Below are 26016 nucleotides of genomic sequence, written 5' to 3' on the forward strand. Positions count from 1 at the left end.
GTTTGGGGGGGGGGGGGCAGGACAAACAGCATTACATTCTTACATTCCCACCCATGCAGCAGGCCATTATGGTACAAAGGGGAATCATCACATATTTTCAGTGAGCTCTGACTTGATCAAGAACATTACGGCAACAATATCAGATATGTGCAGATGGCTTCAGTTCAATGTCAGTGGAATTCTCAAATGCAATCGGAAGTACTGTTCCACTGAACTCATATGAAAGTGACAGTGGGCAAATACGTTTTCATAAGAATTATTAAACTAAAAAAAATGACATGTAGGTCTCAATAAATGGATAATGTCATGAAGGCTGATGTAAGTAGTCAATGCCTTTTTTCAAACAAATAATTTAGCAAAACAACGCAGGTTGTTGACACTGATCTGTGTAAATGAAACTGCATTTCGTTACAACCACAAGATGGTAGTATTTTGCATCCTTCACACTGTACTTCACTGGCAGAAGGCGTGTTTAGCACTAAATATACAGGAAGCGATCCCTGAGTATTTCTCTTATTACAGTCGTGCTGCGTAAAGTCTGCGGTGATTTGCCCAGAGTTCCGGGTTGTAACGACACTACGGTAAGTTACCTATTTGTCCAAACGACGTGTTTTGCTAACTAATGCAAAAGCTAAGTAATGTCGTTATGACTGAAATAAATAAAAAATTCTTAAACGCTTTGGAGGCCAGACAGTGCGCTAATGTCACGTAAAGTTCTGTATATATTTCTTACGTGGGTGGATGGCGACACATTTAGCGAACGTTACACTAAGAAACATTCAATTAACACCAGCCATTGCTGCCAAACTGCAAAAGCTGAAGCGACAAACCTTGGTAACATATTGTTGTCACTAGAATTGTGTACACCTTTTACCTTTCTATTTTCCCCATTCCTCAAGCAAACTTCCTGATGCACCCGACTGTGCAAATAGTGCCACGTGACTGGCTCAGATGAGCGATCCACGGTAGCTTCCAGGTTACAGTGTCGCTTTTATTGAAGTAAATTCAATACAGTTCAGTGACTGAATCACACATTGCTGAAAATATCGGAGTCTACAGTACATTTTTAATATGGAGTAACCACAACCAACCCAGCAATATGTACGGTTTAAAGTTAGTAAGAAAATTGACCTATTTTGATCAATAATATAGCCTGATGAAGTTTGTGTGTGTGTGTGCGTGCGTGTGTGCGTGCTTGTGCGTGTGCGTGGGCTTGTGTATGAAACTGCAGTCATGCAGGTATTTGAGAACTGCTTGGTGGTTCTGGAAGTGAAGGATCTGCCCTTCAAAGAAAAAAAGAGGTTAAAACTGTCAATAACAGACAATGGAGGCTGCATTGCCTACGTGGTCAACAAGCAGGTATACCTTCTCAATTTAGCATCATCTAAGAAACCATCTGTAACACTGCACAGGAAAGCTCAATCTGAAGTTAGCCTTCAAGGCTTCCTTCAAAGCCTGTGCAAATTTGTTGGTCATCTTCATACGTAGACTGATTACCCACCTCTTCAGATTTTATCATGGTTCCCCTCCGGTAGAACTCCCACCATTGTACTAGTTCAGGTTTATGGTATTTTGGTTATATTTTATGGTGTTATGTTTCTCTCCCTAGGGTTTGTTATGGATGTAATCTGTGTGTAGGATTTGTAATTTGTTTCTTGGTTAGCATAGTTAGTTTACACTAGTGCTTTAATGATGTTTCATCTAGGAATGTAGTTAGCCAGGTCTGACACTACTCACTTACATAAGAGTGCCAGCTAAATTAATATAAATGTAATGTTTGCATCAGATACCACCAGGACTGTGCTGTGTGGTTTTATATTTTTTGCATGTCTATGATCTGTCTCTCTGCCTGCATCTCAGTGCACTCACGTGATCACAAACAACCTGGCCAACGTGAGCTCCAACCGCCAGCGTAGCATCCAGAAGTACCAGGTCCCGGTGGTGGGGGTGGAGTATGTGCACCGCTGCCTGGAGAAAGGGGCTCTTCTTTCTGTAAAGGAGTGCAGCCCAGTCCCCTTCCCTAGGACCAATATCCCCTCCCAAACGAATGCATCACCGTCTCCCAGCCAGCAAGATTCGGGTGAGCTGAGTCGGCAGAATGTAACGTGATGTCACAAAGAGTTACTTAGAGGGAGTGAAGTCCAGGGCTTGTATCCAGGTACGCCACAACCTATGGGTATGGACTTCATCCCTGCTAGCAACATTTTGCTAAAAGTCACATGGAAAAAGATGATTCATAGTAACCGTAAAAACAATTGCTCAATATCTGACTGATGAGCACTGGGTCCCTCCCACGTACAGGTCTAACTGCCAGTATCTCTAACAACTGCATCAGTATTGAAACAATGAAGAGTTTCAGCAGAGGAGAAGAGAAAGAATGTTCTAGCATTTAAAAGCCTGCAGTGAATCCAGTTGATGAATCATAACATTAAAGCTGTTGGGAGTTTCCCTGTCAATGTAATATGGTATTTGGGGGATTTAAAACTTGTTGGAGTGTACCTAAATTGGAGAACCACAGTGCTCAGGGACACCAGTCATATATATATATAGGGGGGAGGGGGGGGGGAGCACCATTCTAAGTAGCACAAAGACAAGCATTTGGATGGATTGCAAGAGAATGTAGTTTTCCCAGTGTGAGGAACACCCAGATTATTTCGATTTTTATCCAAGTGAAGGCTTGAGATTATTGATAGTAATTTCATTTGTTTCACCCGTACAAGAAGGCATCGGTGGGATTTTTGCTCTATGCATTTCATTCCATCTTGTGGCTGATAGTGGCTTTGTGTCATTGTGTGGGTTGTAAGTGTTTAAGGTGACTGGCCAGACACCTGTGGGAGAGAGGTCCAGAGATCAGCCCAAACCACAAGCATCTGCACCTCAGCAGATGGAGATAGAGGAGGAAGGAGACGGGAAGGAAGATGAAGAGACAGAGAGTGGAACATACCTGGGCAAGCATAGGTATGCTGGAATTACTGTGTTGGTTACCGTATCACTGCTTGGAGGGAGAAAAGAGCGATGTCCCCAGTCCTGTCAGGCCTGTCAGACTGAAAGGGGATCGTTCCATTAGTGACTAGTCATTCTGTAGCAGCCTGACTGTACCTGTAAAATGTGCTTCAGGGCATTATACCATTTTCCATCTGTGGACTGTAAATGATACTGAACTGAACCACGCGGTCAAATTTTCAGTTGTATATTGACAGTTGTGAGCGTGGCGTGTTCACCATGGACACAATCTCTGTACTGTTCCGGTGTACATCCCTTGACCTTATTGTCTGGCAGTGTTAAATTGTGCAGTGTTATTAACTTGTTTTTCTTGTTCTGTAGAATACCAAATTATCCCTCTAATTTCGATGTGGCCAAATATTCCATTTTGGAAAAAGTAAGCCTACCATTTTATATGTACTATTATAATATTTATATATATATATACATGTGCACATGCGAGAGAGTGAGGGATTTTGTGTGTGTTTGCAAGATTTTGTGTGCATGTGTGTGATATATAACATAACATAATATAATGACGAGAACAGGCCATTCAGCCCAACAATGCTTGCCATTTTCCTAACTAAATTGTACTTAGTTTTCTGATTATCTATATATGACTGTATGAGATGCGACTGTGACAGTATGTGCATTTGTTTGTGAAATAGGTCTGTTTGGCACATTTGACTGTGTTTGTTAAACTTGGATTCATGGTGCTGATTAATGTGCATATCCAGGTTGGCCCAAACAAGATGTGGTCAGTGCTGGAGCTGCACAGTTCCAGTGATGAGACAGGGCGGCAGTACCGCGTGGTCCGATGCAGGAGCGAGGGACCAGGCGGACAGGTGAGGTTACACTCCCTCTTGCCCACCTGTGCTCTACCCTGCCAATCAACAGTCAAACAAATCAAACCAGCTATTTATGTAGCATCTGTCCTGAAGTGCTAATGCAATCCTCTGCGTTACTTTCACTCACTCAATGTCAGATTAAAGCACTGGTTGCCAGGCAGCGGCGCCTGCAGGATTCTCTCTCCAGGTACGCACCTGTATTCAGAGTACGCATTTTCTAATTTTTAATTTTATTAAATGACAAATACAAGTATAAGACTGGGAAACACTCAAAAATGCTGGAACTGAATTTGAAACACAATGACCCAGGGGTCTATATTTAATTGCAGACCCTTCAATTACAAATGGTTTCATGTACTCTGTGGTTGTCTGCGTACCTCGGGAGGGAATCCTGCAGGTGCCACTGCTGACAGGAAGCGATAATCGGGAAGAGGAACCAGGTTGTGAGGGGTAAACAGGGTATTTATCATGGCACGGGGATGGCAGGGATGACAGTGATAATGGGGTAATGGCGATGGTGATGATGATGTCGCTCTGTACGTCTTCTCGTAGGCCATGGTGACTCGTGATGCGCTGTTCCACTACCCCAGCTCTGAGAAGGCCCTCAGTATGTACGACAAGTTGGAGAAGGAGCTTCTCCGCCAGGATTTCAAACGGAAGACCACTCTGCCCCCTCAGTTTAAGGACATGGGCTCCAGTAAGCTGCATCAGGTCAGAGCTGAACACGTCAGAGCCAAACACATCAGAGCTGAACACATCAGAGCCGAACACATCAGAGCTGAACACATTAGAGCTGAACACATTAGAGCTGAACACATCAGAGCTGAATGCATTAGAGCTGAACACACATTAGAGCTGAACACATCAGAGCTGAACACATTAGAGCTGAACACATTAGAGCTGAACACATCAGAGCTGAACACATCAGAGCTGAACACATCATAGCTGAACATATCAGAGCTTAACACATCAGAGCTGAACACATCAGAGCTGAAAACATCAGAGCTGAATGCATTAGAGCTGAACACACATTAGAGCTGAACACATCAGAGCTGAACACATCAGAGTCACTTATAGCACACGGTGGTGCTGCCCCTTTTCGGTCTGATAAAATGCCAAGGCTAATGCCACAAAGTCTGTCTGCCACAATGGTCCCATGTTACACTGGTGTCCAGCGAGAATGCTGGGACAGAAATCAGCTGGAGCTCTTAACACATTCAACCATCCAAAGTAACAATATAATATGTCCCCCAACGTAATTAATCTGGGTAACATTTGTGACTTACCCCTAATTACGTACAAGTTCTTGCTGTTTTAGTTTGTGTTTATGACCTGGGTGTTTTGCCTGAGAGGACTGAATGTGACTGTAACGCTGGCAGAAGAAGTTGCCGGTGTGCATCTGTCAAAATGACAACCTGGAGAGTTACAGCAGCTGACAGTGCCTAACGCAGGAAGCCGTCGGAGACTGAGAGGTGGGGAGGGGTAGGGCTGGAGACAGATGGGGCTGTTGGTGCTTAAGTGTCAGTTGGCCAGTTCATTATGAGTAACAGCAGCCTGTGTTCTGTGTGATTTACAGCTGCTCCTGGAGGAGAAAATGAACAGCGGTGCCATCTCGCAGGAAGTGGGCGTGTTTGTGGAGCTGTTATGGACAGAAGCCCTTGGTTGCCTGGGCAACATTCTCAAGATCCCCCTAACCAGCATTAGTCTCAATGATGTAAGGTTTTGTTTGTTCACTGTTTGTGTTCATTTAAGCCAGTGAGTTTGTATTAACCAACGTGCCAAAGTTTTCCCCACAACTAACACTTACAGCTGGGATACAGCATTTACTGAAGAATCAACTTTTTTCTTTGCTTGTCTTGTGTAGCGGCATGACTGCATGTGCTGGTATGTCACCTGTATGTGATGTGTGTGTGTGACCCGTATGTTCTGGTATGTCACCTGTATGTGATGTGTGTGTGTGACCTGTGTGTGCTGGTATGTTACCTGTATGTGATGTGTGTGCTGGTTTGTTACCTGTATGTGATGTGTGTGCTGGTTTGTTACCTGTACCTGTACAGGTGAGCAGGGCGGAGGGGCTGCTGCTGCAGATACACAAGGCCCTGAAGGAGGGGAGCGATCAGAAGCAGCTGGCAGAGCTCATGGCTGAATTCTACACTCTCCTGCCCCACAAGGAAGAATTCGCCCCCACTATGCGTGAGATCTCCCTCAAACTGGACCTGTGCCAGGTACTGCAATAAACGCACAGACTGTGATAAAGCACTGCCAAACCAACACAATAAACTCAATGGAAGCACAGGGTTCCTGACTGTGTATTAAAGCAAAGCCAAGCCAACACAATAAACCCTGCAGCAGCACAGGGTCTCTGACTGTGTATGAAAGCAAAGCCAAATGGCACATACTAAAAAACATCCTGGATAGCAAACTTCTGTTTATCACCTGTGTGTATTGAGCTGTTTATAAGCTGCTTCAGAGTTGAAAGTTTATTTTACGCAGTTATGCACATATTTCTGTGCACTCACACACTCACTCGCTCACACACTCCCTCACTCATTAACTCACTTACTCACATTTAGCAGGCTGAAGATTGTCCACCAGGGGGCAGCATGGTGCTTTGCGTCAGTGACATGGTGTGCCCTTGTTCAGTTAATCAGGGACATGCTGAAGGTGAGCGAGGCCACGCTGTGGAACCCCACTGCTTCCTGTCTGGGGAAGTACCGCGCACTGCGATGCAGCATCGAGCCCGTTCCCCCGGAGAGCCCGGACTTCCTGTCCGTCAGCAAGCTGCTCTGGGACAGGTACTTACCTAAAGCACCCCAGGACGTCCTGAGTGGGTGCATGTGGTGTAGAGCCACCGTTAGGACGTCCTGATTGGCTGCGTGTGGTGTAGAGTCACCGTCAGGACGTCCTGATTGGCTGCGTGTGGTGTAGAGCCACCGTTAGGACGTCCTGATTGGCTGTGTGTGGTGTAGAGCCACCGTTAGAATGTCCTGATTGGCTGTGTGTGGTGTAGAGCCACCGTTAGAATGTCCTGATTGGCTGTGTGTGGTGTAGAGCCACCGTTAGAATGTCCTGATTGGCTGTGTGTGGTGTAGAGCCACCGTTAGGATGTCCTGATTGGCTGTGTGTGGTGTAGAGCCACCGTTAGGATGTCCTGATTGGCTGTGTGTGGTGTAGAGCCACCGTTAGGATGTCCTGATTGGCTGTGTGTGGTGTAGAGCCACCGTTAGGATGTCCTGATTGGCTGTGTGTGGTGTTGAGCCACCGTTAGAATGTCCTGATTGGCTGTGTGTGGTGTAGAGCCACCGTTAGAATGTCCTGATTGGCTGTGTGTGGTGTAGAGCCACCGTTAGGTCACCCTCCGTGTTTCCTGTGCAGACCGGTGCAGATACAGCAGGTGTTCCGCGTAGGCAGGACGGTGGAGCTGCAGGCGTTTCGGGATGACCTGGGGAACGTGCAGTCCCTCCTACACTCCTCTGCTCCCAGCAACTTTGTGGGAATTCTTTCCCGGTGAGCCAGAGCTCCTCAGACTCTGAGATACCTGTCAATCACTCTCGCATTCAAGTGCCATGAGACCTGTGACTGAGAGATGTCTGTGACTGACACGGAGCCTGTGACTGACAGAGCCCTCTGATTGACATGTTCCTTTCTCCCTCAGGGGGCTGTTGCTGCCGAGAGTTGGAGTGGAGCATCATGGGATAGATAGGACAGACCTGGGGAACCTGGGTGGCGGAATTTACTTCAGTGATTCCCTGAGGTCAGTGGGTTAGCTGTTTAGACCGTCATGTCTGTCAAATATATGGACACAATTATACATGTAAAAACTACACAGATACAATTTTAAATAAAAAATCAACTAGGACTTACACAAGTACGTACCAATTAATATTATGGCAAATTAATATAAAAGAGACTTTATATTTTTTGTTATGAATTTGTTTGTATACACACAACCAGGAACAAGAATTAGTTTTAGGGGCAAAGAGGTGAAGTTTTTGTGTTTGCTTTCCCGAGTGTCTGCAAATAAAATGGATGTAAAATGCAAGTTAAGATGGCTGGTTGTCAGGGCTTTTTATCTGAGCCTGGACAAGTAGTCTGAGTTTATTCCAAGGTTATCTATGATTCTCAAGTTTCCTGTTGATTCCTGCAATGGTAGTGGTGTTGTTAGCTCGGAAGTGAACATTGGCGCATGTGAAGAGATCAGACCTCAGTTCTCGTTGTCATTCCAAAAAAGTGGAAACTTACAGGCCCTATATACGCAGAAGCCAGATATTTTCCCGGAGCGGTTCTTGTTAAACACCGTGCCCGAGGGCACGTCTAGGTCCGAACAGAGCGCCGCAGCCTGGTCACACGCCCGGTTCCTTTACTGACGCATCACAACTCTGCGCCGACAGCACCAGCCTGAAGTACTCCAAGCCCGGCGCCACGGACGGCTCGCGCCTGCTGCTGGTGTGCCGCGTGGCCCTGGGGCAGTGTAAGGACCTCTGTAAGAAGGACCCGAGCCTGAGCTCGGCCCCAGAGGGCTACAACAGCGTGCACGGCGTCCGCCGCGCTCCCGCCGTCATCTCTGACTTTGAGGTACGTGCGAGAGAGGGATCATAAAAATGACCTTTCCCCCGTATGTGTTTCTTACACTGCACTGCCGTGATGCGTAACTGTGTTTCACCTGTCCATTGCCTGGGTCAGGTAGAAATTTTAGAAAATGTAGGTTTTTACCTAAATCTTGCACTGTTACACGGATGCAACTCAAAGATGAGTGCTCTTAACTGAACATTCTAATGCTGATGTCACAGTCGCTGCTGGTAACTGAAAGCAATGGAGTTCTAGAACACTGGCTAGGAATTTTGAAAAAAAAAAAAAAAAACATTCCAATAAACATACTCTTCAAAGGGTGGATATAAACATAATAAATAATATTAAAGTGTTGGTAGTCCTGACATAACAGCTTTTTGGTTTGGTGGGTGTGTTCACCAGGACGACGAGTACGTGGTATACCAGACAGACCAGGTTCAGATGGAGTACGTGGTGCAGTTCACTTTGAATGACGAACCGGTGAAGACATTCCAGCCGACCGTTGACCTTTCGTCTGATGTGGCTCGGGAAGCTTCCGCCTCTGACCTCTGTGAGTCTCGCGCCTGAACGAAGGATCGCTACTCCGCACAACACCCGCGCGGAATGCCCACAAACCCCTGCATCGCATCACTAAAAAATGTTTAAAAACCAAGAAAACTAGAGTTTCTTTTTCCGATCGTGTTTGCTCTTTGGCCATTGAAGTAAACAGAACGAGCGTTTCGGCTAGCCTGTGATTTTGGGGGGGTTTTGGCCGCTGAGTGCTGACGTGTTTGTCCCGTCCCCAGTGGCAGAAGGCGAGGAGGACAGTATCGGGAGATACAAAAAACGCCTGGAGGAAGTTACCGCCGGGCTGCTGGACAACACCGGCCAGCCGCTGCCCTTAAAGGCCGTACATGTGAAGTGTAAGCTGATGGATCTGCTGACACAGGTACGCTACTGCCAACAAACAAACTAGCCTGCCATTAACCTCACCTGGTCACGCAGATACTACCAGTAAACCAGCTGCCATTAACCTCACCTGGTGACACAGGTACTGTACTGCCTGTAACTAGCTACCATTAACCTCGCCTGGTCACTCAGGTACTGTACTGCCTGTAACTAGCTACCATTAACCTCGCCTGGTCACTCAGGTACTGTACTGCCTGTAACTGGCTACCATTAACCTCGCCTGGTCAAACAGGTACTGTACTGCCTGTAACTAGCTACCATTAACCTCACCTGGTCACTCAGGTACTGTACTGCCTGTAAGTAGCTACCATTAACCTCACCTGGTCGCACAGGTATTATGTGTGGTGACTCAGTATCCTTCTGCACCACCATATTTTCACGTTCCATGTAGTGTTGCCAGGTCATAAAAATATTTCCAGCCCAGTGGTCTCTCAAAATCTGCCCACAAAGGTCAGAGACAAGCCCCTGGATGAAACTGGCGACCTGGGAGGCATCCCTGCCGCCATAGACCGTGTTGGAATGTGCCGGAAGTGCATTTCCAAAAGCTGGCTAACCCACTGCTTCTTCAGGGGAGCCCGGTTGGGCGTGAAACCTGCAGACAGTCTTTGTGTTGGATGAAGGATATTTTAAATATTTACACAAGTTTCTGATGACCAGCCATTTTGAAACTGGCATGTCTTCTGAAATGTCCGTAGGAATCTAAAACATCCTTCATTCCACACAAAAACTGTCTGGGCCAGTTGAAAAAAAAAACATTAAAATAATATTTTATAGCACTAAATCAAGTGAATTGTCCCTTAAAATATGCTTGTAGCATTTCAGGAAGTGTGTTCATTTTCATTTTTTCGATTTGCTCAAAATGTGCATTAAAGGACTATAGAAACATGGGAGCGCAGTAGTGTATGTTCTGTGTGAGAAGCTGTATGGAACTGGAAAAACACAGGCAGTATGTCACAGACAGGGTTGACTAACACCACCAGTGAATTCATTCATCTTCCGTCTCCTCAGGTCGTTATTTTTCAGTCTTACACCAACCTGAGCCAGGTTCCTATCGAGGCCAAGTACGTCTTCCCCCTGGACGAGTCTGCAGCGGTGTGCGGGTTCGAGGCCTTCATCAATGGGAAGCACGTAGTGGGACAGGTAGTCCACCCCGAGTCACTGCGGGGGGAGGGGGCAGGAGAGAGGACAGAGTTTCAACTTTTTGGTGACTGACAGGCTTTAATGGAGATTAGGCCAGAATTTACTTGGACATGAAAACACACCTGTTTAACACACCTCCATGTCTAGTGAAGGACACACATTTTGTGTTACTTTCAACAAAGTCAAAATGTCTTCCGTTGTAACACACATAAGTTGTATATTTGTAACACAAAAGTAGTAACTTTGACACCAAATGTGTTGAAAGCAACACAAAAGTAGCAACACACAAAGTGGCGGTTGGGCATTAACACATCTTTGTTGAGAGTGCACAGTGAACTCTGTACGCGTGTGCAGTGAGGTGCGGTGTGAGTCTGGTTCGGGCCCCAGCCAGTGTGGGGGTGTGTGGCGTGAGTCTCAGTGGGTTTTGGGCGCGTGTGGCGTGATTCGGTCAGCCGTTCCCGGGTGTGCGTGGTGGGATTCCAGTTCGGCCGGGCTGTTCGGCGTACGCGTACGACGTTCGGCGTCGGCGTGCGGTGTGTGAAGGCGGCCTCAGTCCCTGCGAGCGCTTGGAGGGCGGGCCCGGATCGGGGCTCTGGGTCTCAGCGCCTGTGGGTTGTGTCCGTTCTCCCGCTCACAGGTGAAGGAGAAGGAGCAGGCCAGGCGCGAGTACAGGCGGGCCGTTCAGCGGGGCCACGGCGCATACCTGATGGACCAGGACGCCCCCGTAAGTCCTCTTCCCTCTGCGCGTCTCGTTCGCTGCCACTTCCTGTACACCTTCCTGTGTCTTTATATATCAGTCCCTTTATTGCATCTTTCGTGAGACGACATAATCAGTTACAATGTTCTCGAATACAAACGTGCTGATGTCAGTTGACAAGTCGAGTCTAAACGTATTATGGAATTGCTGTGGCACATTTCGACATTAACGTGCGATTAGTGATGCCATTTGTCATTTGCACAGGGAAGTTTGTCTGCCGGTATCGTAGTTCGTGGGACATGCTGAGACAATGGTACTGGGTATTAAAAACTGGCAGGATCATTTTTATAGTACAATTCAGTCAAACTGGTAAAAAAAAATAAAGAGAGATGAAATACCCAAATGAAGTCATGCGTGAACAGAAAATAATGGCGCACATTATTGGTTGGGACCCCGTGTTCAGTGCTTGCGCACTGTAGCAGCCCATGCATCCTCAGCCCGTTTCCAACAGAAAGCCTTCTCTGGGTTTCTGAAAGCGATGGCGTGCGGCGCTGCGGAAGGGAAAAGAAGGGAAGGGAATGTCTGCGCGCTCACCTGAGCGCTCGCCTGTGTTCTCAGCCGTCTGCTCTGTCCTTCGCGCAGGACGTGTTCACCATCAGCGTCGGAAACCTGCCGCCCGGGGCCACGGTTCTCATCAAAGTCACCTACATCACAGAGCTGGTCGTCAGGGAGGGGTCACTGCTGTTCTCCCTGCCTGGTAGCGTGGCGCCATGGCAACAGAGCAAAGCCCTCAACCAGAGGACTCAGGTAAGACAGGCCTTTTATTCTGATGCTTTGTCCACTAAACTCGATGAGCCTGGTGCTACCGGTGAATCTTTAACTGTGAAATCCTCTTACTCTGCAGGTCCTGGGTCTGTTTCATTTAAATTGCAGTGAGTTAGTATTTCACTTGCAAGTTTGTTTTAATTATAAATATATTTGTGTGTATAATTGTTTGAATTGATTATTGTCTGTGTGGAGTTTGCACGTTCTCCCTGTGCATGCGTGAGTTTCTTCCGGGTACTCTGGTTTCCTCCCACAGCCCTAACACTGACTCTAAATTGTCCATAGGTATGAGTGTGTGAGTGAATGGTGTGTGTGTGTGCACTGCGACGAATTAGCAACCCGACCAGGGTGTATTCCTGCCTCTCGCCCAGTGCATGGTGGGATAGGCTCCAGCAAACCCTGTGACCCTAACCAGGAATAAACAGGCGTAAATTATGGGTGGATGGATTTTGTTTGTGATATATGCTATGTGTTAAAAAATATGTTATTACAAATGAGGGAAGCAGAATTATTTCATTTAAATTGTGATTAATTTGGACTTGCGTAATGAGGAAGTTATTGGTGTTTTCTGTGTGACAGGTATCAGTGGAGAAGGTGTGTGTGAATGAGCTAAAGGGAGACGGGTGAGTGTTTCATTTATGGCTGGATTCTTGTAGATCTTCTCAGGATATATACAGAAATGATGCAGGTGATTCTTTTCGGGGCACCCCCAGATAAGGTATTTTGGGCTAAACAATGTAGACATAAAAAAAGTCATTTACTATGGGGAGTCATGAGACCTAAAGTCTAGACAAACTGTGCAAGATGTGTACCTGGGTTTCCATGGCAATAACTACATTTTAGAACCAGTAATGTCAAGTTGAGTTGAAGCTAGGGAGGGTAACACTCTTAATGCCACCCATCACCCATGCCAGCAAACTGACAAAAAGGATTTAAGTGTTGCTGGTATTTTTCCTTGGAAACCATATTTATTATGAATGAGATGAGCCTGATCGTCTAGCCTGAAACAAAAAAACAAAAACAAAAAAAACCTTAAAAATAAACTCGGCATATCTGAAAACGTACTTGTGCATTAGTATAGCAAAATCTGAAAGGGTTTGGCAACAGTTGACTGATATTTTCTAACATGGTGGCTGTCCCTACAGAATTTTTACCCTGGACATGTCCATCGAGATGCCCTACGAGATCTGGAACTTGTCTTGTGTGACCCACCGCATTAAAATCAAGGTAACTCACTCTGTGTGGCTGCCCAGGCGCTGAGCCTGTCGCCTCGTTAAAATCACAGCAGTAGAGGAGTCTGTGCCATCATTTCGCTCAATGAATCTGAACCATGCGTCCATCCTGTATTATCCTTGATGGTGACAGAAAACAGACTGCAAGGCAGTGGTCAGCCTGCTGCCAGGGCAGACTCTTGGGCCTGGAGGGTTCCAGCTGTCCTTCACGCTGTCCCAGGTCCACCTGCCCAGGATGTGGGTGGAGAACCACCCTGACAAAGACAGCCAGGTCAGTGTCTTTCTCTCCGTCTCTACCCCTCCCCTCTCTCTGTCTCTTTCTCCGTGGTCTCACGCACTCAGACCTTAAACAGCATTTGAAAAACAGATTTATGAGGCGTCTACACGTCAAACACGAAACTAGAAAAACACGTTTGTCCAAAGATCTAGACCTCTCAGCTAACAATGCGCTGGCAAAGAATTGGGATGGGAAGTCTGCCATCCCGCCAAGTTACGCAATGGCGGGGCTGCATGCCCCATACCTATACAGCACCGAGAGTTTGGCACTTTTCAGGGTTTCCTACAGAAATATCTACAGAAATCCTGAAGATTCATTAACGCAGCCCAGGTGCTCCACCAGTAGGCATGGCTGAGACTACGCTGACTGCCTCCACTGAGCAGAATGCTGCATGTGTATTTTGGTGTTGGCAGTGAGGAATGCATGTTCACCCGCTGTGGATGCATGGATGCATTTATTTATTTATTTATTTATTTATTGTATGTGATGTTGTGACTCTTTTACTCAGATTGTCTTCTGCAGTAAAGTGTCTTTGGGTGTTTTTAAGTTGTATTATTATTACTATTATTATTATTATTATGTGAAAGCAATTCTAAACTGCGGAAAGGGAAAAAAGAGCCATGTTTGTCCCTCACGACTCCCCGTAGGCCTGCATGCTTGTGTTCTACCCGCACTTCGAACCCAGAGCTGCAGCTGGTCCCGGGGGTGGGGGCGAGGGCGGCGAAGTGGAGGTGGTGATCCTGTTGGACACGTCGGAGTCCATGAGGGGCGTGGCCATGCAGGACGCTCGCAGGATTGCCGCTCAGCTTCTGAAGACACTGCGCCCTGAGGTCCGGGTCAACATCCTTTCCTTCGGCACGGGTGAGACTCCATTTTGATGCCATTGCTGTCCAGTTGGCCTGGTTCTAAATCAACACTTGCCCACCCAGTTCTGCAGAAAAATTCCTTAATGGTGTCGTGCCGTTGGGTGTAAAATAAGTGGCGAAACTGTGGATCAGTGGCCCTCCAGCCCCAAAGGATATCTTGAGCGTAGCAGCACGCTGCACAGTCAGGGATAGGACGTGTGTTGACACTTGATTATTCCATACCACTCCATACATGCGAAAGGTGTTTCACGCTTGCACACCTTGTGATGTTTCTTCTCCGCAGTCCATAAGGAGCTGTTCCTGTCCTCTCAGTGCTGCAGCAAGGCCCTCTTACCTGCCACAAAGTTTGTAATGGTGAGTCTTACAGAGCTGTACTGTACAGGGGTTTATCTTACGGGTCAGTGCCCTGGGAAGTCATGCAACCTTTTGGTTACTAGTATCGTTCCTTGTCTAGTCTACTCTGTGTGGTACAGTGTGCTGAACTTGTTTCCTGTTGTTCCCTGATCCCTGTTGTCGTAGTCCTCCCCACCAGTTGGGGGCAGCACTGAGCTGTGGAGACCCCTGCGCAGCCTGAGCCTGCTGCCACCATCGAGTGGCATTAGGAATTTGCTGCTGATTTCAGACGGGCATGTTCAGAACGAGGCCCTCACCCTGAAGCTGGTTCGGGAGAGCATCCAGCACACCCGCGTCTTCACCTGTGGGGTCAGGTAAGGGACTGGCAGGCAGCTTAACCCTTTGAAGAGTAGGTTTTAAAAAAAATGTTTTTTTAAGCCAGTGATCTAGAACATCATTGTTTTCAATCGTCAGTCCTGATTGTTACATCAGCATTAGGATGTTTAGTTAAGAACATTCTAACCCCGTATTTGTGATTTCACACTTTAAAGCAGTGGTAACCAGACCTTTTCCTGGAAATCCACCATCTCGTAGGTTTTCATTTCAACCCTAATTTGGCACACCTGACTCTACTAATCAGCTACACAACAGAATCTCAAGCTGTTGAATGAGGTGTGCTTTGTTATGGTTGAAGTGAAAACCTACAGGACGGTGGATCTCCAGAAACAGGGTTAGTTACCACTGCCTTAATAGGTTAATATAGCGTCCAAATCCTTGTTTCAATTATCATTCCCAGAGTAACATTTGGATTTCAGTTGGATTCGGATTTACATCTGTGTTTGTGTCACTATTTGTCTTTTGTTCTTTTTTCAGCCCAACTGCCAATCGACACATGCTAAGAGCTCTGGCTCAGGCAGGGGGCGGAGCTTATGAATTTTTTGACACCAAGACAAAGCACACCTGGATGGAAAAGGTTAGACTTTTGATTTGAAACAATACCTTTGATGGTAAAATTTATACTGCCACTGTCAAACACATGGAATTGATTTGGCAAACAATATAAATGTTATTAAGCTCCAACCTCAGCACATGTTATGGTTAAGTATTGGGCTTGCCTGTAGCATTTATAGTTGAGGTGAAATAGGTGGTATATCCAGATATGCCTACAAATTACAAATTCAAATTCTGCGGTCTGTAGGCATTTCTGACTGCAAAGATTCAAAGCTACATTTGAAAGTACTAGTCTACCTAATCTAGTTCCAGTCGTGTGGTGTCTGGTTTGGTGCAAGTTCCAGTGCTGCAGTGTCTGGTTTGGTGCAGGTTCCACTCGCGCGGTGTCTGTTTCGGTGCAGGTTCCACTCACGTGGTGTCTGGTTTGGTGCAGGTTCCAGTGGTGCAGTGTCTGGTTTGGTGCAGGTTCCAGTGGTGCAGTGTCTGGTTCGGTGCAGGTTCCACTCGCGCGGTGTCTGTTTCAGTGCAGGTTACACTCACGTGGTGTCTGGTTTGGTGTGGGTTCCAGTGCTGTGGTGTTTGTTTTGGTGCAGGTTCCACTCGCGTGGTGTCTGGTTCGGTGCAGGTTCCAGTGCTGCGATGTCTGGTTCGGTGCAGGTTCCAGCAATATGGTGTCTGATTCGGTGAAGGTTCAGTCGTGCGGTGTCTGTTTCCACAGGTCTCGTCGCAGGCGAGGCGCATGGCCAGCCCCGGCTGCAGCTCGGTTTCGGTGAAGTGGCAGCAGTTTAACCCTGCCGCGGCCCCGCCCACTCAGGCCCCCGCCCAGCTGAACGCGCTCTTCAGCGGCTGCCACACCCTGGTGTACGGCTTTGTGCCCCATTGCACCCAGGTAAACCACCACCCACCTCCTGGACACCTCCGCCTCTGTGGCTCTGACAGAGACCCTCTGTGGCAGTGCCGCCCAATCGCGTGCCGCTGAGGGCCAAGAGTATGCAGCTTTTCATTCCAACCAATCATTTCACCTGTTTCATTCCAACCAATCATTTCACCTGTGCATTTCACTAATTAGTTCACTCCTTTCTGGTTGAGGATGTGTTAATCAGTGTAATCAGCAAGTGTCCTGATTGGTTGTAATGAAAACATGCATACTCTCAGCCCTCCATGGCACACAAATAGGCACTACTGGTCTGTAGAAATGAACTTGAAACCTTGCAGTAATCTTATATTCCCTTTTCATTATGCCACTTATGCATGACATGTTTATTCTAGAAGTTTTTAGATCCTTTGTTTTTATTGTGGCACAGCCTGTTGCTATTTGACCTTGCATTTACTGTTGTTAGTCTGACATATTTTATGGCAAAAGAAGAAGACTTTCAGGATGAAATAAATACATACAAATGAGTCAAAAATGAGAGGTCCTGAGTAAGGGCTAGCCAATGGTGAGTTTCTGTTTCTGTTCCCTCCACCAAGGCCACCCTGTTCGGCAGGCTTAGCGAGCAGGAGATCGAGACAGTGGTGTCCACCTCCGAGCTGCAGAAGACCAAGGGCACGGTAAGACATCGGAAAGGCGCGCCGGACCGCTTCGGGTTTGCCCAGCGCAGCCTGCCGATATGTTTCCATGGTATCTGTTTCCAATATGGCCGCCAGTGCTGATGCGTGGCACGCCACATTTGCGTGTCCCGTTCGCTGTGTGTCTCCAGCTCCTGCACAAGCTGACGGCGAGGGCGGTCATCAGGGACTACGAGGACGGCAGCCTGCACGCAGACGAGGCGGAGCATGAGGTGGGCGCCCGGGGGTCCGTGCGTTTTAAATCTGCCGCGTTCTCCGGGCCCGTGCGCGCTCTCCCGCTAATTCTTCCCTGATTCTTCCTCACCTCCCCAGGGAAAGAAAGAGGAGCTAAAGTCCTTCATCATCGAGCTGAGCAAAGAGTACTCCATTGTGACCCAGTACACCAGCTTCGTGGCCATTGAAGAGAGGGTAGGTGTCCCAGCTGTGGCCTGAGCCCGAGGAATTGTGGGTAATCTTTCCCCACTGCAGGGCACTGTGTTTCACAGCTGCTCACATTACAAGCAGTAGAGCTATCACTCATGCATAACAAATGCATCACATATACATATACATAGAAAATGCACAACAACTGAGTAACAATGCGTATGCATCACAAATGCATAACAACTGCATAACATATGCATAGCAAATGCATAACAACTGCATATGCATAGCAAATGCATAACAACTGCATAACATATGCAAAGCAAATGCATAACAAATGCATATGCATAACAAATGCTTAACAAGCATTTTTTTGTGTTAATGACACATGCTTATCAACATTAATGGCATAGATAGATGGCCACTTAACTGACTCAACAGAATTTAATCACCTAGGTGTCATGAATAGAAAGAGATAAAAATATGTACCAGTCATGCAAATCTTTTTATTTTTGTGTGTACTTGAGGGATGAAGTCCAGCCTCATGAGTTTGTGTTGTGGGTACTTGTGCCATCAACTTCAAATACCACGTTGTAACTGTCAGCAGTTATGATGTGTACAGTACTTACATACACTATCTTATGTTTTAATTTATAAGTCACTGTAGGGTTCTGTCCCTGGGTGATTCAGTCAGATTGAAATCTATCTGTATCTGGAATGTCAGATTTTTAGCTAGCCAATAAAATGTTATGAAATTCACTGCTTTTACAAATGAAGTATAGGATATTGGAGTCATGCATTTAGAGGTAACACATGTATATTTTGGATTCTATATACAACATAACATTTTAGACTGGATTTCAGGAGGGGATGGAGTGTAGCACAGTGGGTAAGGAACTGGGCTTGTAACCGAAAGGTCGCAGGTTCGATTCCCGGGTAGGACACTGCCGTTGTACCCTTGAGCAAGGTACTTAACCTTCAGTATATATCCAGCTGTATAAATGGATATAATGTAAAATGCTATGTAAAAAGTTGTGTAAGTCGCTCTGGATAAGAGCGTCTGCTAAATGCCTGTAATGTAATGGATGGTCAAAGAACATGTATTGGCTGATTAGCTGGGTCTTAGACTTGCAAAGTTTAGAAATAGTTCATCTAGAGTAGAGGATGTCAATCAAAAGAAAGGAACCTGAATGAATACCAGCTCTTTCTTTGTGACCACAGGACGCAGGGAGACCAGACGTTGGTTTCACAGACATTCCCAAGCTGGTTGCGGAGGAGGATGTGGACTTTTTGCCGTACTTGGGCTGGGAGAAAGAGAAAGATGCCGTGCCGTATGCCGCTACTGTGAAGTTCTGTGTAAGGACCCACACGCAGACCAGGGAAATCCAAGAAAACGTCGTCTTTAATCAGTGCGAAGTTCGTAGCCAGGTGATCAGAGAGAGTGCTGTACAGAATCGAGTTTCCAAAAGAAAAGTAAAAAGACAGGCAAAAAGTCAAAAACCAGGAGATCAGAAAGAGCGAAGGTACAAAGGGGCAGGCAAAAGAGAAGTCAAAGAAAAGCGAAGGTCGAACCAGATCAAACAAAACCAAAAGGGGCAGGCAAACTCGAAGTCGGGCAAAGGGGTGTCGCAAGAATCTCAATAAACAAAGGCTTACAAATAATCGGCACAATGAATATGATCAACGTTCTGACAGGGACATGGTGGAAAAGACTGACATTTATACACTGGGGAAGGTAACAATCAAGGAGGGGTTACGTGAGTGAGGGCGGAGTAACAAACAACATCCAGGTGAAGAACATTAGGATAACTAATTAAATGACAGGGGACTGACAAAACGCGGACTGGAATCACATAGACAACAATGATAACAGACGGCCTGGGTTTAGCAGGTAAAACACGTGCAGAGAGAGAGAGGTGCAGTTAGAGCAAGAGACAGGTGCAGGCAATTGCAGAACTCAGCGTTAGAGCAGGCTAGAAAGAAAAGGGGCGGAGCTACAGCGCAGCATGGAAAAGGGGAGACTGGTTAATGTATTAGTATAGTGATCTAAACTATCAAAAACCCAAAACTAGTGTGTGTTAGTCCATTAGTAATATTCACATGTTAGTATATTAGCGAGGTTAGTACTTTACAATCTATAAGTTAGTAGGGATTAGTAGAAATTAGTAAAACTAGAAATCAGCAGGAAGAAAGTAAAGCGAGACTGGAAAGAAGGGGGGAAACCACGAAAACCCGGAACCACCCGAATAGTGAAATCACACAAGTACAGGGGAGTGAAGCAGCTCAGAGAACACAGACACAGAGACAGTACTGGGGAGACAAGTGACCGGGAAATACAGACTACAACAGCTACAAGATTTATTGTAAGCAAAGTAAGGTATAAACTTTTAAAAAACATAGGCAATAGGTTGTATTGTATGCTAAAATATTGTGTATATATACACACAGTGCAGTCCGTAAGTATTTGGACAGTGACATAATTTTTGTTGTGTTGGTCCTGTATTCCAGCACAATTAACATATTAAAGTTAAAGAACAGCCGGCCTCTAATTTGAGTTTTTAAACTCATGTTGAGTGATACGTATAGGAATTACAGCTTTTTTTTATACGTAGTCATAATTTTGGTGTCATGACAACACTAATTTACACTAGAGTGTTAGGTGTGGATCAAATTTGGATATAGATAGCATTTTATTTTATTTTTAGCATCGGGGTATTGTATTAGTAGTTATCTATTACTGAAGGTGCTGTTTGTCAGTGATCATGAGTTTTTGAAAATCATTCAAAGTTTGGGTGGCAGCAGGATGACGTCATGGCACTGAGCACTGGGCCTTGTTTAAACTGGTGCTACTTCTCGATTACTCTCTGTCTTATTAAACACGAGTATGTTAACAAAATTAACATCGCTAGCAAGAATACAGAATATTTTCCATTCTTGATTATTTGAGAGTAAAAAATACCTTATTTGTTTTTTTCCCCCTTTGTTTTCAGGGTTCTATATCAGCTGGTGTCCACTCAAGTTCTGAAGACATTTCAGAACAAGATGAGGAGGAATCGGAGTCATTACTTGCAGAACCTGAACTACTCGGCAAAGAGTTTTGTGAAGATGAGAGTGACTTTGCACCCCCTGACTTTGCACTCCCAGACAGTGCTCCGCCACAGCCTGGCCTTGACCCGTTCAATCTGTGTGCCCGTGAGATAGGAGCTCAGTATTCCAGGAAGAAATCCAGATTTAGCTTGCCTGGTCCTGGGCCTGATCGTCCTCCTCGTTGTCGTCGATCTTGTGTCCGTGCTTCTGGTGCTTCTATCCCTGCAGCTCCTCCTGCTTTTGCCCGTGCTTCTGGTGCTTCTATCCCTGCAGCTCCTCCTGCTTTTGCCCGTGCTTCTGGTGCTTCTATCCCTGCAGCTCCTCCTGCTTTTGCCCATGCTTCTGGTGCTTCTATCCCTGCAGCTCCTCCTGCTTTTGCCCGTGCTTCTGGTGCTTCTATCCCTGCAGCTCCTCCTGCTTTTGCCCGTGCTTCTGGTGCTTCTATCCCTGCAGCTCCTCCTGCTTTTGCCTGTGCTTCTGGTGCTTCTATCCCTGCAGCTCCTCCTGCTTTTGCCCGTGCTTCTGGTGCTTCTATCCCTGCAGCTCCTCCTGCTTTTGCCCGTGCTTCTGGTGCTTATATCCCTGCAGCTCCTCCTGCTTTTGCCCGTGCTCCTGTTGCTTATATCCCTGCAGCCCTACCTGCCAGTCAGATGCGCCAGCAACAAAAGATGGCCGAAACATTAGTCGCGTTAGGTTCTTCCCGTCGCTGCCCTCCCATGGCAATGCCCCATATCATGTCTGATCGTCCTCCTCGTCTTCCTCGTCCTGTTTCTAATTTTGTCCTTGCTTCTGATGGTTATATCCCTGCAGCCCTACCTGCCAGTCAGATGTGCCAGCAACAAAAGATGGTAGAAACATTAGCCATGTCAGCTGACTCCCTTCCCTGCCCTCCCATGGCAATGCCCCATATCATGTCTGATCATCCTACTCCTCCTCCTCCTCCTCCTGCTTGCTTTCGCCGTCGTGGTCTTCATATTAATTCTTCTATTTCTACTGGTCTTCATCCACCCTCACATGCCACTGAGACACAACAAAAACAACAACAGCAACAACAGATAGCTGACCCTGAAGTCCCCCCCTTGGATTCGGCAACTGTTATCAGTGCCTATCCCACTAGACCGAGGGCACTAAAAAAGGCAGCTGGCAGGGCTCTGTCCAATAGGCTGGAAGAGGGTGCTGTCCATTTAGGATTTGGGGCTTCACAATTTCCTCAACCTGCAGGGCCTTCATTTCTGAATGCTCCATCACTTTGTGTCCAAAGCTTGCCATTTGGGGATGAAGCATCTACTCTGGGTATAGAGCGTCCATCGCAGTTTGGGGGACCACCCATCCAAGTGTCCTCATTTGGGGCTGGACCAGGAAGTGCATTTACTTCTGGATATTGGAGACCCCCTACCACCACACTGGTCTCTGGGTCACCTGGCTTCAAACCTGCAGGTGTATATTCAGGTGTATCCTTTGAAAGCCTGGAGTGGACATCAGGACTTGAAAAGGGGTTGACGTACCGGTAATTAAGCCTCTCATATATTTTCCTTGATTCAGCATATTTGTGCTAAAGATGTATGTCTGTATCCCATTTAAAAACGTTACATGAACACTGCTTTCAGGAGAGTGTATTTTGTATGTGTGCTCATGGACTTATGTGGATGTGCACCCCATGTGTGTGACCCAGCTTGAAGTCCATGTCAAGCCGTAGAAAGGACAGGGCACGTGGGGTGTCCTGGGCAGAGCTTTTTGACCTTCAACATCAAGTGAGGAAACAAACTGTCCCATTCGTATTAAACAGTTTTCTGAAATATCTATCAGGGTCATTACTCAGTGAGTAAGATACATTTTAGGAAAGTTACAGGGCGTGAGTGAATGACGATGTATTGAATGTTGTTGATTAGGACGGGTACTGGGAATGCTCGGAGAAGCTGGGCTTCATTCTCCATCTGGATTTAGTCTTCTTTGCCAGTGTCTTCCTGAAAGAAAAAGGAATTGCCTCTCTGGGTAAGAATAATGCATAATAAATGTTCTACTGGACCAAGATGACCACATGTCTACTAGCAGTGATCAGCCATCTTTAAGCTTATTACAATGTGGAACATGTTACTGAGTTGTAATGTGAACACCACTACATTAGTAGCAGTTGTAGTGAAACCTACGCTGCTCTTCCAGGTTCTCACATCTGGCAAGGAAATACTGGACGCTAAAAACTGAACGAATTTGATATTTTTTCATTAAATGATACGATCTTTTTGCATTTTTAATTTGAATGCATTTACAGCAAAACAACAACGCTATGCATAGACATGTAATACTTGAAACGGCAGTGCCTGGAATTTCTCCACTCGCATAGGTAAAGAGGAAGTAAGGAAATCGATAGTTCCTCAGCTGAATGTGAATATGTTTATATAGAAAAGTTACGTAGAAAAGCGAGTGTTGTCTGTGACTATACAGGGTACACTTAGCATCCGACTTTCTAGTGCATAAAAGCTGGCAGGCCGTTTGTTGGCTAAAGTGGATCTTTGAGGTGGGATTATTCAAACTGCTGCACGTGAGGAGGCACCAGTGTTTCTCAGTAAACTGGCTGCCCGCTCCTTGTTTGCAGGAGTGAGAGCTGGTGCTGACATTCTGAAGCTGGTGGCCACACTGCTCGTGCTCCAGCTGCTGAGGCTCATGGGACTGGCTGAGGGGGACCTTCTGAAGACCCTTTTCCGCCTGAAGGACACCAACGCCCCCACGTACGGCACCTCGCGCGTAACTTCACTGTAACTTCACTTCACTGAGCTTTCCTGCAGATTGGCTCATCCAGTCAAACTGCATAGGTCTTGAATAATGATGTAGCACAGTTTGAATTTCTGTTCTTCACACCTGAATCAGGTCACTGCGAGGGGAGGCGGTGAAGAGAGCGGTGGAGTGGGTGTCCAGGGCAGACAGGCAGTACCCCTGCCTTTGCACCAGGCTGGAGCTCGGCTTGGACTGGGAGTCTGTCACGCGCCAGCTGCTGGGCGCCGACTCGCTGCATGTGTGCTCCCCTCTGCGTCCCGTTCTGGAGAGGACCAGACCAATTTTAGCCCAGTGAGGGCCAGGGTTGCCTCTCCGGTGTTTCTCACCTCCTGCCTTTGTTACCCCAATCCCCCTACCTGTCCCATCTGTGCTCGAGCAGTCTCACCCTTACACCCCCAGCATTCTTACCCATAGTTCCCCCCTCCCCTACCTATGTCACCCCCTGCCCCCCACTCTTCCAACTCTACTACTGCCTCACCCCTGAAAGTTGCTGTAGGTGACTTTCTTAACAAACGCAATGTTGTGAAAACATTTAAATTTGATTTAAAGTCATAGCATCCGTTGGCCCAGCCCACAGAGAAAGTGACAGACTTTGATTGGTTCAGATTGTAAACCACTTTCTTTTTAAAAACAAGAATTCAGGCCAAATCCCTGGTTTTAGAATGCAGAATATGAGGGTATAAACACAGTTTATGGTGTTGGATTTCTCACAGCAGCTTTTTCTATGATTACTACAAATTAAGCATGACCGTTCCCCCATATCTTTCAGCTTTAACTCCTCAACCCTGCCCTTCCCCAATCTTTTTCTAATATCAATAAGGCTGAAACATCTTCAGCAAAGTGAATACTCAATCATTACTTTTTACTCAAACCATGTACTCACCTTAATACATACTTCTCACTCGAGTGATCCATCATATATTTTAATACACTCTGAAATTGTCTAATATTTGTTTGAAGCAATATATATATATATATATATATATATATATATATTTTTTTTTTTTTTTTTTTTTTTTTTTTTTTTTTGGTCAGTAATTCATAGTTTGCTCAATAATTATCCTGCTTTCTGTCGAAAATATATGCATTTCTGGGGCTGCTTGGTGGCTCATTCAGTTAAGACTCCACACTGTGTCAAATCTGGACTGTGCCAGTGTTGACTGTGGCCGGTGGCTCCATAGGGTGACCTGCAGTTGCTGATTACAACAATAAGGATACGAGCGGGTTCGGTTGGATTTCTCTGTAGCAACCATGAACTACATGCCAAAACCACACGAAAGGTCGTCTTCCAACTCCAGTTAAATGTGAGCTTCCCTGCGGTGTGAAAAGAAGCAGACTGGCGACACCATGTGTTTCGGAGGAGAACCGCAGTTGTCTACACTCTCCCGTAGTAGGAGAACGCAGTAGGGTTCGTGCATGAATGCAGGTGTGGCTGCAGATAACTGTAACTTCCTAATTAGGGTGGGAATTGGATATGCAGAGCCTCACGTTGGGTCCCAATTTTTTTTTTTTTTTTTTTTTTTAAAAGGGAACTTTTGAGAGTGCTGAGAAAGGACTGATGCTCAGCTGAGAGAGTGAGGGGTTTAGCCACACTTGTGTTAACCTGTTATATGAATTCTCAGGTGGTACACACAGCATGTATTTTATGCTAGGTTGAGGACACAAATGACAAGGGATTATAACAATGCATGCCATTTGGTTTCTTATTACTCACGTTATCAGGGCTTGCTTCCATGTCTGTTTCATCCTGCCTGTTTCACCAACCTTCAGGCCAGGCTAGAGCATGCCAAGTCTTCACTTGTGCTTTCTGCTTTTCCACTGTTTTTGTCATACACCAAACAGGGCAAAAACGGGGCTACATCTGTGCTTAAATGCCTTCCCCACGTCCTGCTAGTTCTTGACTCTTCAGCAGGTTAACAAGAATGAGTGCGGAGTTGATGCTTAGATAAGGTTATCGTATTTTCCTTATTTCTTGGGGGTACTGTTGTATGACGGTTTGAGAACTGGGCTTGGAACTGAAATGTTGTGATTCCCTGAGGGAGGCATCACCATTGCAGCCACACGCCAGATAATGTGTATTACATCAGTAAATGCCCAGCTGCATAGTTGAATTGTATGTAAATAGAATGTCAGCTGTATAGCTCTGTGTGTATTAGTGTCTACTAAATGCCTAAAATGTAAATGCTCGTGGAGATTTGGTACAAAGAAAACTTTTTAATGTGTCCTCCTCCTTGGAGAAATGTAGGCAGCATCTGGTTTGGCCGTGGGAGCCACAGGGCTATAGTTGCATTTGACTAAAGGAAATCCCTGGCACAAGGCTATTAGACTTTGTAGAACAAGCTTTGGCATGCCCTGCCCTGGTCCTAAAGTGGGAAATTGTGTGCTGTGAAGAAGGATATCAGATAAATTTACTTACATAGTTAATGTAGTGCATAAATTGAAATGGTTGTATACTCATTCTTAATGTGATACTCTTCAAATAATAAATTATATCAAAAGGAACTATCTCATTGGTTGGTTTTTTTATGGTTGTTGGTGTATTGTAAATTATAATGAC

At 46.1% G+C, this 26016-nt stretch overlaps 2 protein-coding genes across 5 annotated transcripts in view; one reads left to right on the forward strand and one right to left on the reverse strand.

The window, feature by feature from the left end:
- LOC118213742 (rho GTPase-activating protein 20-like) overlaps positions 1-935 on the reverse strand; it is a 67977-nt gene extending 67042 nt beyond the window's left edge. Inside the window, exon 1 of the mRNA XM_035392845.1 lies at positions 875-935. The gene's annotated coding sequence lies outside the window, so the exon portion shown is untranslated. The remainder of the gene's footprint in view (positions 1-874) is intronic.
- parp4 (poly (ADP-ribose) polymerase family, member 4) lies at positions 417-25961 on the forward strand. 4 transcript variants are annotated; one of them, XM_035392837.1, is made up of 36 exons: positions 417-581; positions 1232-1359; positions 1861-2080; positions 2805-2958; positions 3325-3379; positions 3720-3827; positions 4383-4541; positions 5407-5544; positions 5888-6055; positions 6474-6625; positions 7206-7337; positions 7486-7584; positions 8222-8405; positions 8802-8949; positions 9185-9327; positions 10356-10487; positions 11125-11211; positions 11827-11991; positions 12589-12632; positions 13155-13236; positions 13375-13512; positions 14166-14379; positions 14668-14738; positions 14904-15091; positions 15591-15690; positions 16387-16557; positions 17139-17219; positions 17369-17449; positions 17550-17645; positions 18822-19028; positions 20591-20897; positions 20943-22194; positions 22360-22438; positions 22577-22679; positions 23281-23413; positions 23553-25961. In XM_035392837.1, exons 2-36 carry the CDS (start codon positions 1234-1236, stop codon positions 23752-23754), a joined length of 5919 nt encoding a protein of 1972 aa, XP_035248728.1. In that variant the 5' UTR covers positions 417-581; positions 1232-1233; the 3' UTR covers positions 23755-25961. The 4 variants fall into 4 exon arrangements, with proteins under 4 accessions (XP_035248728.1, XP_035248727.1, XP_035248729.1 ...); XM_035392836.1 differs by having other exon boundaries at positions 418-581; positions 20591-22194; XM_035392838.1 differs by having other exon boundaries at positions 420-581; positions 18822-18956; positions 20591-22194.
- The last annotated feature ends 55 nt before the right edge of the window (positions 25962-26016 follow it).

Source organism: Anguilla anguilla, chromosome 15 (genome assembly GCF_013347855.1).
Source record: "Anguilla anguilla isolate fAngAng1 chromosome 15, fAngAng1.pri, whole genome shotgun sequence".
NCBI classification, from domain to species: Eukaryota; Metazoa; Chordata; class Actinopteri; order Anguilliformes; family Anguillidae; genus Anguilla; species Anguilla anguilla.

What these genes read in the sequence shown, in the direction of transcription:
- parp4 (XM_035392836.1), top strand. Translation starts at nt 1,234, where the DNA reads ATGCAGGTATTTGAGAACTGCTTGGTGGTTCTGGAAGTGAAGGATCTG. An exon ending in AAAAGGAATTGCCTCTCTGG is followed by an intron (nt 22,680 to 23,280) that starts GTAAGAATAATG and finishes CCTTGTTTGCAG; the next exon opens with GAGTGAGAGCTGGTGCTGAC. An exon ending in AAGGACACCAACGCCCCCAC is followed by an intron (nt 23,414 to 23,552) that starts GTACGGCACCTC and finishes CACCTGAATCAG; the next exon opens with GTCACTGCGAGGGGAGGCGG.